The sequence below is a fragment of the Dipodomys ordii genome, unplaced genomic scaffold (genome assembly GCF_000151885.1).
Source record: "Dipodomys ordii isolate 6190 unplaced genomic scaffold, Dord_2.0 Scaffold196, whole genome shotgun sequence".
Taxonomy (NCBI): domain Eukaryota; kingdom Metazoa; phylum Chordata; class Mammalia; order Rodentia; family Heteromyidae; genus Dipodomys; species Dipodomys ordii.
In genome coordinates, this window is record NW_012267412.1 from 2,374,329 (window position 1) to 2,385,691 (window position 11,363).

General features: G+C 41.8%; 1 protein-coding gene across 1 annotated transcript; it reads right to left on the reverse strand.

Moving 5' to 3' along the window:
* Positions 1 to 664: 664 nt before the first annotated feature.
* Sst (somatostatin) lies at positions 665 to 2,044 on the reverse strand. The gene is made up of 2 exons (XM_013034783.1): positions 1,782 to 2,044; positions 665 to 1,032 (listed from the first exon to the last, which is right to left on the reverse strand). Exons 1-2 carry the CDS (start codon positions 1,917 to 1,919, stop codon positions 820 to 822), a joined length of 351 nt encoding a protein of 116 aa, XP_012890237.1. The 5' UTR covers positions 1,920 to 2,044; the 3' UTR covers positions 665 to 819.
* Between the last annotated feature and the right edge of the window lie 9,319 nt (positions 2,045 to 11,363).

The window sequence follows — 11,363 nt, forward strand, 5'->3', positions numbered from 1 at the left end:
ACCCCCACACAAATGTTTCTTGAAACACGTAGAACTCCCATGCCAGAACCTAATAATGAAGGTTATATTCCCCACTGAATAAAAATTAGGAGCTTCCTTTTAAGTCAGGTATTGTCATTTAGCACTTTTAGTTGCAGAGAAGATTGTCAAAGAAGATATAACACCATCCAGTGCTGATTATGTGAATAACTGCTTGTAAACAAGAAACAAATTGTAAATGTTAACAGTTTATTTTAGGTACCTATACCAGTTTCTTTCTCCAATTTGTAAATGGATTTTCCTGTCATTTATATAGCTTACATATCAACATGCTGGATTTCACTCTGCTTGCCCAGAAACACTTAATCTTCATTCTGACAACTCAATATATTATTTTAAATGGATTTACTATGTAGCTGTTTGTGGCAATCCCTTTCCAGTAATTATAGCTGATTTTGAGTTTAAATGTATGCAGCAAATTGAAGTTATTTCAACTGAAAATGACCCAGATTCTAAGAGTTACCATTTGAAACATAATCCACATTGCTACCAAAAAAATTTTAAATAGAGATCTGTGAGAATTGGTGTGCATGAGTATCTGAAGTAAGTTTACTAAAACCACAACTCACGTTCGTCATGTATTACTGAACAGAATGATTTACTCAATAAGAAACGAAGTCACTGTTTTTCCATAATTTCATGATAATTTTATTTTATATTTACAGTTTTCAATTTCTAATTCAAGGGTCTTGCTGAGGACTCTGGGGATTTGGGGGAGAGAGATGGGGTTTGGAGGAGAGGGACTGGGAGGTCTGATGTAGGCAACTATGATTAGAAGGGCTAACAGGATGTGAACGTCTTCCAGAAGAAATTCTTGCAGCCAGCTTTGCGTTCTCGGGGTGCCATCGCTGGGTTTGAGTTTGCAGATCTCTGCAGCTCCAGCCTCATCTCATCCTGCTCGGCAGCCTGGGGCAGATCTTCAGGTTCCAGGGCATCATTCTCAGTCTGGTTGGGCTCAGACAGCAGCTCTGCCAAGAAATACTTGGCCAGTTCCTGTATGGGGCAGAAGGGAAAGGGAAAGACAGAGCGGTGAAGGAGGATGAAAAAAGACATGGAAAATCCCTTATAGAAGCACCTGGAGTCATACTTTGGTATGGTTTTCACAACTGTGTTTTTGTGACAATTAAAATCAATGAAGGTTAAAAAATAAAGGAAGTTTCTATAAATCACTCGATAATTTGAAAGCTTCAAAAGGGCAAATGTTGCTATATTCCTGCTGCAAGTGCTATACTCCTGTTGAGAGAAGAGAGAGAACGAGAGAGAGAGAGTCTGCAAACAGTTTTATAAAGTCCACATCATGAGCTAGAAAGTGGGGATCTTACCATTTTCACAAACACATTGCTTTGTCTTGCACAGTGCCCCTTACCCCTAGTCCAGAAAGAAAGGAAGATCACACTTCAGCACCCAGGTCAGCACCTTTCCTGGGCAGCACCCAGGAGAGATGCTACCTTTTCTTTGTGCTCCATCAGCCCGATTTTCAAATTTTCTTGAACGTCAGGAAGAAAAAACTCACCGGAACTGTGATCTTCTGCACCGATCAGAAAAGAAAGGGGTACACAGGCAATTCTAGACTCGAAAAGTTTCTCTGGGAGGTGTGAGAGCTGAAGGAGTCTGGAAAGAACTGAAATTCTCTTAAAATAAAAACACCTGTCAAGCTCAAACTCAGAGGGCAGGAGCCTGCTAAGGGAGGGCAGGGAAAAGGTAAAACAAAACAAAACAAGATTTCAAGGAAGTTTCTTTACCTGCTTTCCTGCAGCAGCAGCCAGAGACTTCTGCAGAAACTGACGGAGCCTGGGGTCCGAGGGCGCACCGGTGACACCTCCCAGGGCCAGGATGATGGAGATCGCGGCCAGCGCGCACTGCAGGCGGCAGGACAGCATGGTGTCACTGCCTGAGGAACCGGTCTGGAGAGCGGTGGTCACACTCTGGGCGCAGAACCGATCTGCAGGCTGCAGCGAGGCTGGAAACCTCGCGTCTCCTGCAGAAGCTTGTGCACTCTCCACCGTCTCCCCCCTTTTTAAACTGTCTCTCTGACGTCAGCCTAGGAGGCGCCCCCAGATCTCACCAGTGCTTTTACGCACCATTAGCCTGGCAAAATCAATCACAGACATGAAGGGGAGGCGACAATCTAAAGTGGCTTAAAGAAAAAGAATTGTGCATACACATGGGGACACACAATTCCACCTGCCACACTATTTATGCACTATTTTATTTTCACTCGGTGCTACCGGCATACACATTCCCTAATTGCAATCATACATATATGCATCCAAAGAATCAGGCTGACACAGCCCCCGAAAGGCAAACAAACTATCATATGTAAATGTGTTGTGCATGAATGTACTCCACTCATCGTCAGGCTAACCATGTTAGGGGCCCCAAGCAAATGCAAGTGTATGAAAAAAGATTTCGACTCACTACTCCAAAAACAGACTGGAGAATAAATGATGGACCTTAGAAGAACTATCTTTTCTCAATCTTATTTCTTCTGTAAAAAAAAAAAACCCTTATAGAACATGTGTTATATTCTAAAAGAAACTTACTTTCCTCTATAACCATTTTAGAGGCCCCAAGCAAATGCAGGTGTATGAAAGAAGAGATTCTGACTCATTAGTCCAAAAACAGATTGGAGAATAAATGATGGACCTTAGAAGGATGGAGTATCTTCTCTCATTCTTATTTCCTCTGCAAAAGCCTTACAAAACATGTGTTAGATTCTAAAAGAAACTTACTTTCCTCTATAACAGGGGGAAGAAAATATGTTTGGCTCTCAACTTCCTTCTTCCTTTCTCACCAAGTATGGGGCTTGTATTCTTACTGCAACAGAAGAAAAGGATGGGGGCAGAGGAGGAGACAGAGGTTGATTCTATTTAGGTACTCAGAAATTTGGAGCTAGAAAGGAATCTCAGAAAACAGCCGTAAACCTCAGAATTGCTAAGGTTTAGTAGTGGGCAGTAAGTGCCCTGCTCTGGCTCACTTTCTAAACAGCTGGAATAAAGACCAGACTTCTACTATCTTAGGCCAGACTTCTTTTCACATGGCTGTGAAAGTATCAACAATTCCTGGACAATAACAACAGTTCTAGCCAGGTGCCTGTGGCTCATGCCTGTAATCCTAGCTACTCAGGAGGCTGAGATCTAAGGATCATGGTTCAAAGCCAGCCTGGGCAGGAAAGTTCATAAGAGACTCTCATCTCCTCCTAACCACCAGGAAATCAGAAGTGGCGCTGTGGCTCAAGTAGTAGAGCCCTTGCTTTGGGCTGAAGAGCTCAGGAACAGCATCCAGGCCCAGAGTTCAAGCCCCACGACTGACAAAAACAAAACAAAACAAAACAAAAAAACAAAAACCAGTTCTAGATCAACATGGATATAGAAACACCCAGTCTCTCAGAAGTGGTTGTGGCTCAGGTGGTAGAGTGGTAACCTTAAGCACAAAGAGGCTCAGGGTTAGTGCTGAAGCCTTGAGTTCAAGTCCTACAACTGACAAAGACAAAAACAAAAACAAACAAAAACAAACACCTAGTATCTCTGGACATAGTTGTCAATTGTTTGCCTCTATGTTGGAAAAGAATAAAAAAACCCTTTGTTAAGTAATCGCCTGAAGTTTAATTAAAACTGTCCTGGAAGTCTGTCTGTAATCAGGTTGGGTATTACTGTCCAGAGCAATATTCAAAGCTTTCTGAAAGCTTTGGAAAAAAACTCCCTATCAAAGAAAGATGAGCTAATTTCCTAGCATAGATCAGATAATGTTTACAGACTCTTTAAGGAGTGATAGTTTATGAGCTGTAAAGAAGCCAAGTGCCAGTAAACTCTGGAATCCTAGCTACTCAGGAGGCTGAGATCTAAGCATTGTAGTTCAAAAGCTGGGCAAGAAAGTCCATGAGAATCTTATCTACAGTTAAGCAAAAAAGCAGAAAGTGAAGATAGAGCTCAGGGTGTACAATGCCAGATTTGGGAGGGAAAAAAAAACTAAGCAGGAGTGTGAGACTCTGGTGCATGTACATGCATATATACACACAAACACAAGTCAATATTAGCTAATCAGAATGCTACATCTTCAGAAACAGAAACAGAAGCAGAAAACATGTCCAATAATGCTATCAAGAGTTAGAATGTCCCCCCAAACAAGATCCAAACCAGTGTCAAGAGGTAGGAAAGGTTAGGAGGCACCCTAAATGGCTAAGATCACTATTCCTTTTTATGTTTGTAAATTAAGGCAAAGAGAGAAAACATAGTAAAGACCATTCAAGTCTCCAGGGCTTAAAAATTCCAGACAAGGCACAGCACAAGGCAAAGCATGAAAAGGTCACTTACATGTTAGAATGGTCTGGGAGAGCAGTAACTCTAGAACCATAAAACTAAACTATAGGAAATCTAGGTCATTTGCTCTATACATACTGGAACCTTCTATGGCTCTTAATTGAGAATTTTGTGTCTATGTTAGCCCAGCTTTCCTAATCTTCTATCGCCTCTACCGAGGGCCTGGCCATTGGCTGCTCTGTGGAATAGGAGAAGTTTTTCATCAAACAGGAGCTTAGGAAATAACAAAGAACATCCTTTCTATCTTGCACTATGCTCTTCTGGAATCTATTTTTCTTTTTTCCTTTTTTTGGGTCTGGTTGTGGGGTCTGAATTCTGGGCCTGGGTGCTATCCCTCAGCTCTTCAGCACAAGGCTAGCGCTCTACCACTTGAGCCACAGTGCCACTTCCGGCTTTTTTCTTATGTGGTGCTGAGGAATCGAACCCAGGGCCTCATGCATGCAAGGCAAGCGCTCTACCACTGAGCCACCTCCCCAGTCCCTGGGATCTATTTTTCAGCCCTCCCTGTCTCTTGTTCCTCTCCTTCCATATCACTGCTCTTTCATTCTCTCCTCCCTCACCTTTTGCTAAGTATCTTCCCAAGATTTCTCCCTCAGTCCTTCTTGAGTCTTTTTTTCCTCTCCTCCTATACTCATTTCTCTTTTCTTTTCCCTTTCCCCAATCATGCTCTGACTTCATTCTGGCTCAGTGGAGCTCTTTCTTGCCTTCTCTCTACTCTCCCTTCCTTGTCACTCTGCCTAGCCAAAACCTATCACAGTCTCTGCCTCTAGGCATCACTCTTCTCTTGTGTCCCTTTCTTTCTTCTCTCCTCAAAAGTTTCTTGCCAAAAATAACTCCTGAGCTGAAGTTGTATGAGTACCTATTGGGAACTAGTGAATTCTGATTTGCTTCTCAGACTCCTGTTGAAGTGTGGAGGTATAGATAAGATGACTTATAGGGTTTTGTTGTGTTTTGTTTTTTAATCCTTTGGTTTTTATGAACCTAAGGTCCAGTTAAAAGAAGAGAGGAGGGGCTGGGAAGGTAGCTCAGTAGTAAAGTGTTTGCCTTATATGCAGAGGCCCTAGGTTCGATTCCTCAGCACCACATAAGCGGAAAAAGCCGGAAGTGGTGCTGTGGCTCAAGTGGTCGAGCACTAGCCTTGAGCTGAAGAGCTGAGGGGCAGTGCCCAGGCCCAGAATTCAGGCCCACGACCCACAAAAAAAAAAAAAAGAGGAGAGGGAAAAGGGGAACCAAATTATTTTTGCTTTAAGAGTGGCTTTGCATTCAAGCACTTAAGAAGTCTGCAAACTGAGCCCTCTGAAGTGAACACCCAGAGACTATTTCCCAAGTCCCAAAGGCTGGAAGGGGAAGATGGTCTGGGTTGCAGTGGAAATTCTGTCTCCCACCGTAGTCATCATGACACCTTCCTCCTAACATAACAAAACATTTTTTCATCGGGTACTTCAGAGTATGTTCCTCTCACCTCACAGGAGGAAACTGAGGCATCGAGAGCAGGCACACAAAAGGTAGCATGGCCAAAGGAAAATGCCACGTCTTCCCCAGACCCAGATACCTGCCATTCAGTCTTTACCCAGGATACAAACTCCTTGGGATAGTATAGTCTTCTTCAATGCCCAGCTCTTCTGGCCAGTATATGGTTTTCCATCTCCCTCATGAAATGTACATTCGGGGGAGACTACCTTTTAGTATGAGTAGAAATTCATCTTAGTGAGAAATAATGCCAAATAATGTAAGCAAACACAGACATTCAGTATGAAGCAATGCAGAACAGGATTGCCTGCACGAAGCATAGATCTGGGTTCTGGTTTGCCACATCAACTGTAAGACATTCTCTCTGGTCCTTGATTGCCTTGTTTGCAAGAAAAAAATCTCAGGAGATCATCTTTGTGGTTCCCTTCAGCACCAGTAGTCCACAGATTTAAATCACAAGAAATGAACATGCAGGCTACTGCGTACTCTGGTGTGAAATGATGTTATTTTCCTCAAATTGGGGGTCTATACTGGATAAAAACCTGGTTTTGGATATTGGGGATCTTGAGGGCAGAGGATACTTCACAGGCCTACTAGAAAAATTGATTCTTGTTTCTACTTCTGCCTCCCCTTTAAGAATCTTTTTGCTACAAATAAATATGATGAAGGTATATTATTTTGATGCCAATTACATGGTGGTGAATTGGGCATATAGAGTCCCCCAAAAGAAGACAATAACCTTATCAATTAGGATATTTTTAGATTATATAGATAAAAGCAAGCTATAGAGCATTTTGGCAGGTGGGAGACTCTAGGCAAGAGACCAGAACAAAGTGAAGGCATTTACCATTCAACTGTCTCAACAAGGACTTCCAACCAAGGACCAGGCAGTTGCAATGCAAAGGAACTGGCATGGGATAGATAAAACAGAGAGAAAGGTGAAGTTAGGAGATGAAGTTGGAGATTCAGGAAGGAGCCAGACCACAGTCAGCTTTGACGGCCATGGTTTGGAATCCATTGAGGGATATTGGTAATGGGACTTAGCTGATGTAATTATTTTTATTTAATACTTTCTGCTTAGTAGGAAAGTAATGATAGGAAAGAAAGAGTAAAAGCAAGAATGTCACTTAGGAATCTAAGAATCTCTGAGAAAAAGAAGGGAAGCCAGGACAAAACATATTTTCCCTTTAATTGTTGTGACTAATTAAGGCTCACATAAGGGCTCTTCAAACCTGTCCATTCTAAGCCTTCTGCAGCCAACCCCTATGCCTATTTCAGTCCCAAAGACTGGGAAGAAGCAAGTGGCTTATAGGTCTTATTGGGAAACTCATGCTCTGGATTTAGTTTGGATGAGAGAGATGTGTTTTGGGTGGAATGAAGATGATGACTGAATACTCTTGGGTTCATTTTGAGGTATAGTAGGTTAGATATGCTGATAGTTTGTTTGGATATTGAGTAAAGGAAGAGGCAAGAATAATCAACACTACCTACAGATTCATGTAGACATTCTCTAAAGTACCTTCGAGTTTCACAAATTCCTGAGAGTACAAGAAGTAGAATCATGCTAATTTCTCTTCCTGGACATTTTGCAAATAGAAAACCTCTTTTATTTAAATAAATAAAGTAAGAGAGTCATCAAAAAACTAAGTAAAAAGAAAGTCATGGACTGGATATTCAAGGCCTTAAACCTACATGTTCAAATTTCCCCTTCTTACAATGGGCCTCATAATCCTTTCATCTTGTAAAACAAGACTTGGGAACTAGATCAGACAACGTAAGTGAAAATGTTTGGTCATGTGTAAGAGTTGTGAGACTAGGCCAGGTTTTATTGTTGCTATTCAGATAGAGATAGCCAATCCTAAATCAAAGGGTGACATCCAGTGAGCCCACCAATCACATGGAAGGTGGTGATCCAGACCTCTTGGATGAAAGCCATGGCCCAGCCAGGTAGGCAGGCAGGCATGCAGGAAGGCTGGTAGGTTTCCTTACCTTGGGCACACAGAGGTGTAAGCTGGAAGTTCGGGAAGAGTTCCTCAGAAAGGCAACAGATGGGTACTGAAATCCTTTCACTAGAAAATTACCTTTACAGCTGGTTGTCAGTGGCTTACATCTGTAATCCTAGCTACTCAGAAGACTGAGATCTGAGGATCACAGCTGAAGCCTGTTCCAGCAGGAAAGTCCATGAGACTCTTAGCTCCAATTAAACACCCAAAGCTGGAAGTGGAGCTGTGGTTCAGTGGTACAGTGCTAAGATTGAGCAAAAATGTTCAGGGGACAGTAAAGGAAGAAAATTATCTTTTCTCTTACATATATTTACCTTGGAGTAATAACACATTACAGTTAATTTTGCTGAATTGTGTTCTATATTTATGGTTGGCTAATGGAAGGTTTGATTTAAATAATGGTGGAGGGAGATGAACTCAGTATACAACTCATGCAGCAGAGGACAGTGTTGACAGAATGCTACTTTGGGGCTAATGGCTTTTCTTTTCTCATTGGTTCCTACTAATCTTCTCTCTCATGTTCTTCTTTATTTTCTTGGCTCCCATTGTATTCTTGTTCAATTGCAACTTTTTTTCCCCCCTCTGGGAACTCCAGGGGCAACAGGCTTGGCTTCACATGGTTAAAGCCAAATCATCTGCTTCATTGGCTTTCTTGATACTTCTCCAATAATTGAAGGCAGAGACATAATTGGAGTTAGAAATGGATATACCTGCAGATGAGAAACTTAAAAAAAATTATTTAGCATCACCTCTCAGTTTACCTATGGGAAAACTGAAGGCAGAAAGAGATTGTCTTCCTAGAGACCGTGTAACTAGTATCAATCAGAACCTCTGACTGTCTCAGCTCCCTATTATTTCCAGAGACTGTGCACTGGGAATTCCTTGGATCTTTTCCCATCCAGTGGCAGAAATAATGGTATGAGACTGCCATCTCTTGTCCTGTTCCCTATGGACGCTGTAGGGTGCCTAAAGCAAAACATTACTGTGACAAGGGTTTTATCCTACAGAGGAAGCTTTGGGGATTACTCTGCAGAGACATGGGTATCCCCACATCAGGCTTTCATGCTCAGTGTCTCTATCCTCTCCCCCCCCTTTTTTTTGCATTTCCTAATCTTACAAAACAGCTGGACCTGCTCATCATCTTTCTGCCATGTTTGCTTTAACAGTTGAGAGGATATTGTTAAGCTGCCCTCTCCTGCTCTCTGCTGGCTTATTTGAGAAAAGACAACTTTATATAAAATTTTAGCATAGACTTTATTCTCCATGTACTCACTAACATTTTTAAAAAGGCAAAAGTACTAAACAGTACATGTAGGATGTACCATGCCTGGTTCTGGAGTTGCAAAAATGTATACAAAATAAATTCTAATATTCAGTTCTTGAATACTTTGTGTCTGATGTTGTGCTACTCATTCTGAGGTGACAGAAACACAGTCCTTGGCTTCCAAAAGAAGCCAAGCTTTGGTAAATAATGCAGATTTTTGTCTTGAGCCAAATAATTAAATTAGGGACTACAAATGCTTCCTATCCAAGTGTTCTCATCATGGTCTTTCCAAGGTAGGACTAAGGCCCCTAGCACACAGTTCGCAAGGGCTGCCAACAAGGGGAAGAGGTCCCACTGACAAGATGTTGTCACCCTGTTTTCATAAGAACAAAAACCATTTAATACGAATGCAGAGCTTGAAAAGGAAACAGAAAAGTAGAAAACAGCAGTTCAAATACAAGCTTTCTTCTTGTATTTCAAGGGATCAGCTCCAGCATCATGAACTTTGATTCACAGTCTGTATCACATTTATAGTTAAGTGTTAAAGTTCAGCAGCTTAATCCCCCTTTGTCTTTCACCTACCCACCAATGGAATCTCACATGCTCTGGTCTTACTGAAGGAAGAGTTCTCCCACCCATGTCCGTGTGCGCCGACGGCTCCCTCTTGTGGATGTTCATGTCATTGCTTCTGTGCTTAGCCAGAGCAATCTTGTCTCCAGGTCCCAATGCCAGAACCAAGGATAGTTCCCTGACCTGCTGCTCTTTCCGTGCTGCTGGAAATTACCATGCACTGTCCCTGCACCTATAGTTTTCAATTTTTTGATAGTAAATTATCTAAGTGAGACACCTTTCTTTTTTTTTGTTTTTTTTTGGTCCGGTCGTAGGGCCTGAACTCTGGGTCTGGGTGCTGCCCCTCAGCTCTTCAGCTCAAGGCTAGTGCTCTACCACTTGAGCCACAGCGCCACTTCTGGCTTTTTTCTTTTTGCTTATGTGGTGCTGGGGAATCAAACTCCAGGCCTCATGCATGCAAGGCAAGCATTCTACCACTGAGCCACTTTCCCAGCCCCAACACCTTTCATTTTTTAACATAATATACACATGCATATACCTGCACACTTTTCTGAAAATAATTATTTACCTTTATTGTGAAACCTTTATCACTTTTCTATTTATCTTTCTCTATAATGCAGAAATTGAATGAATTGCAATTAAGTCACAGCCCTCATTTGAAATGTTCTGCCATCAGCCAGGACTCCTTGCATTTCAATCTGCTAGATGACTCCTCTCCCACATGGTTGCCTGACACTGGTGGGGTACCAGACAACCATCTTCCATCTTTTCAAAGTATCTTATCACAGAGCTGTCTAGGCCTCTGCTACTCAAACAACAGTGTTTATTTACTATAGCGGTAGCTGGATGGTGGTCCTCCAAAGCACATATCTATGTCTTAACCCCCTAGAAACTTTGCTTATGACAAGTCTTTGCAGAGAAAGCTAAGGATTTTCAAATGAGAACACCCTGGACTATCCATGTAGCCCCTAGAATTGTAATAATACATTTTTTGACTTTAAAGAAACCTGCTTGCCCAGTTGCTGGTGGCTCAGGCCTATAATCCTAGTTACTCAGGAGACAGAGATATGAAGATCATGGTTTGAAGCCAGACAGGTCAGAAAAGTCCATCAGATTTATCTTTAACTGACTACCATAAAGCAGAAAGTGGAGGTATGGTTCAATTTGTAGAGCATCAGCCTTGAGCCAAAAATCCAAGCAAAAATATGAGGCCCTGAATTAAAACCCTATTATTGGCAAGAAAAAAAGGAAGGAAGGAAGATAGAAAAAGGAAGGGAGAGATAGAGGGCATTACAGAACCTAGAGGAACACAAACAACTAGATAGCTGCATGAAATTCTGGTTGTGTCTTCTCTGTACCAAGCATCATGACTATCCTCCAAAGCTTAGCCTTTTAATGGAGCCAGGCTACTTCACCAGCCAGATATACTCTTCCTCCAGGTAAGACGTTTGTACCAGGTTTTAGAGCCTATTCCTCTTACTGTATTCTATTGCAAAATCCCTCCATCTTATTGCCTTTGAGCAAATATGTCTTGATCAACCAAATACTAACCATGTGCATGTTTAAGTGTTTAACCTGAGAGTGTTTTCTTAATTCTCATGGGTATCAGCTATTGAACTGGAGGCCAGGCATGGTATCATTGAGTGTGATAATAAAAACTCAAAGAATGAAATAATTTACCTCCAAATTCTCAGCTTA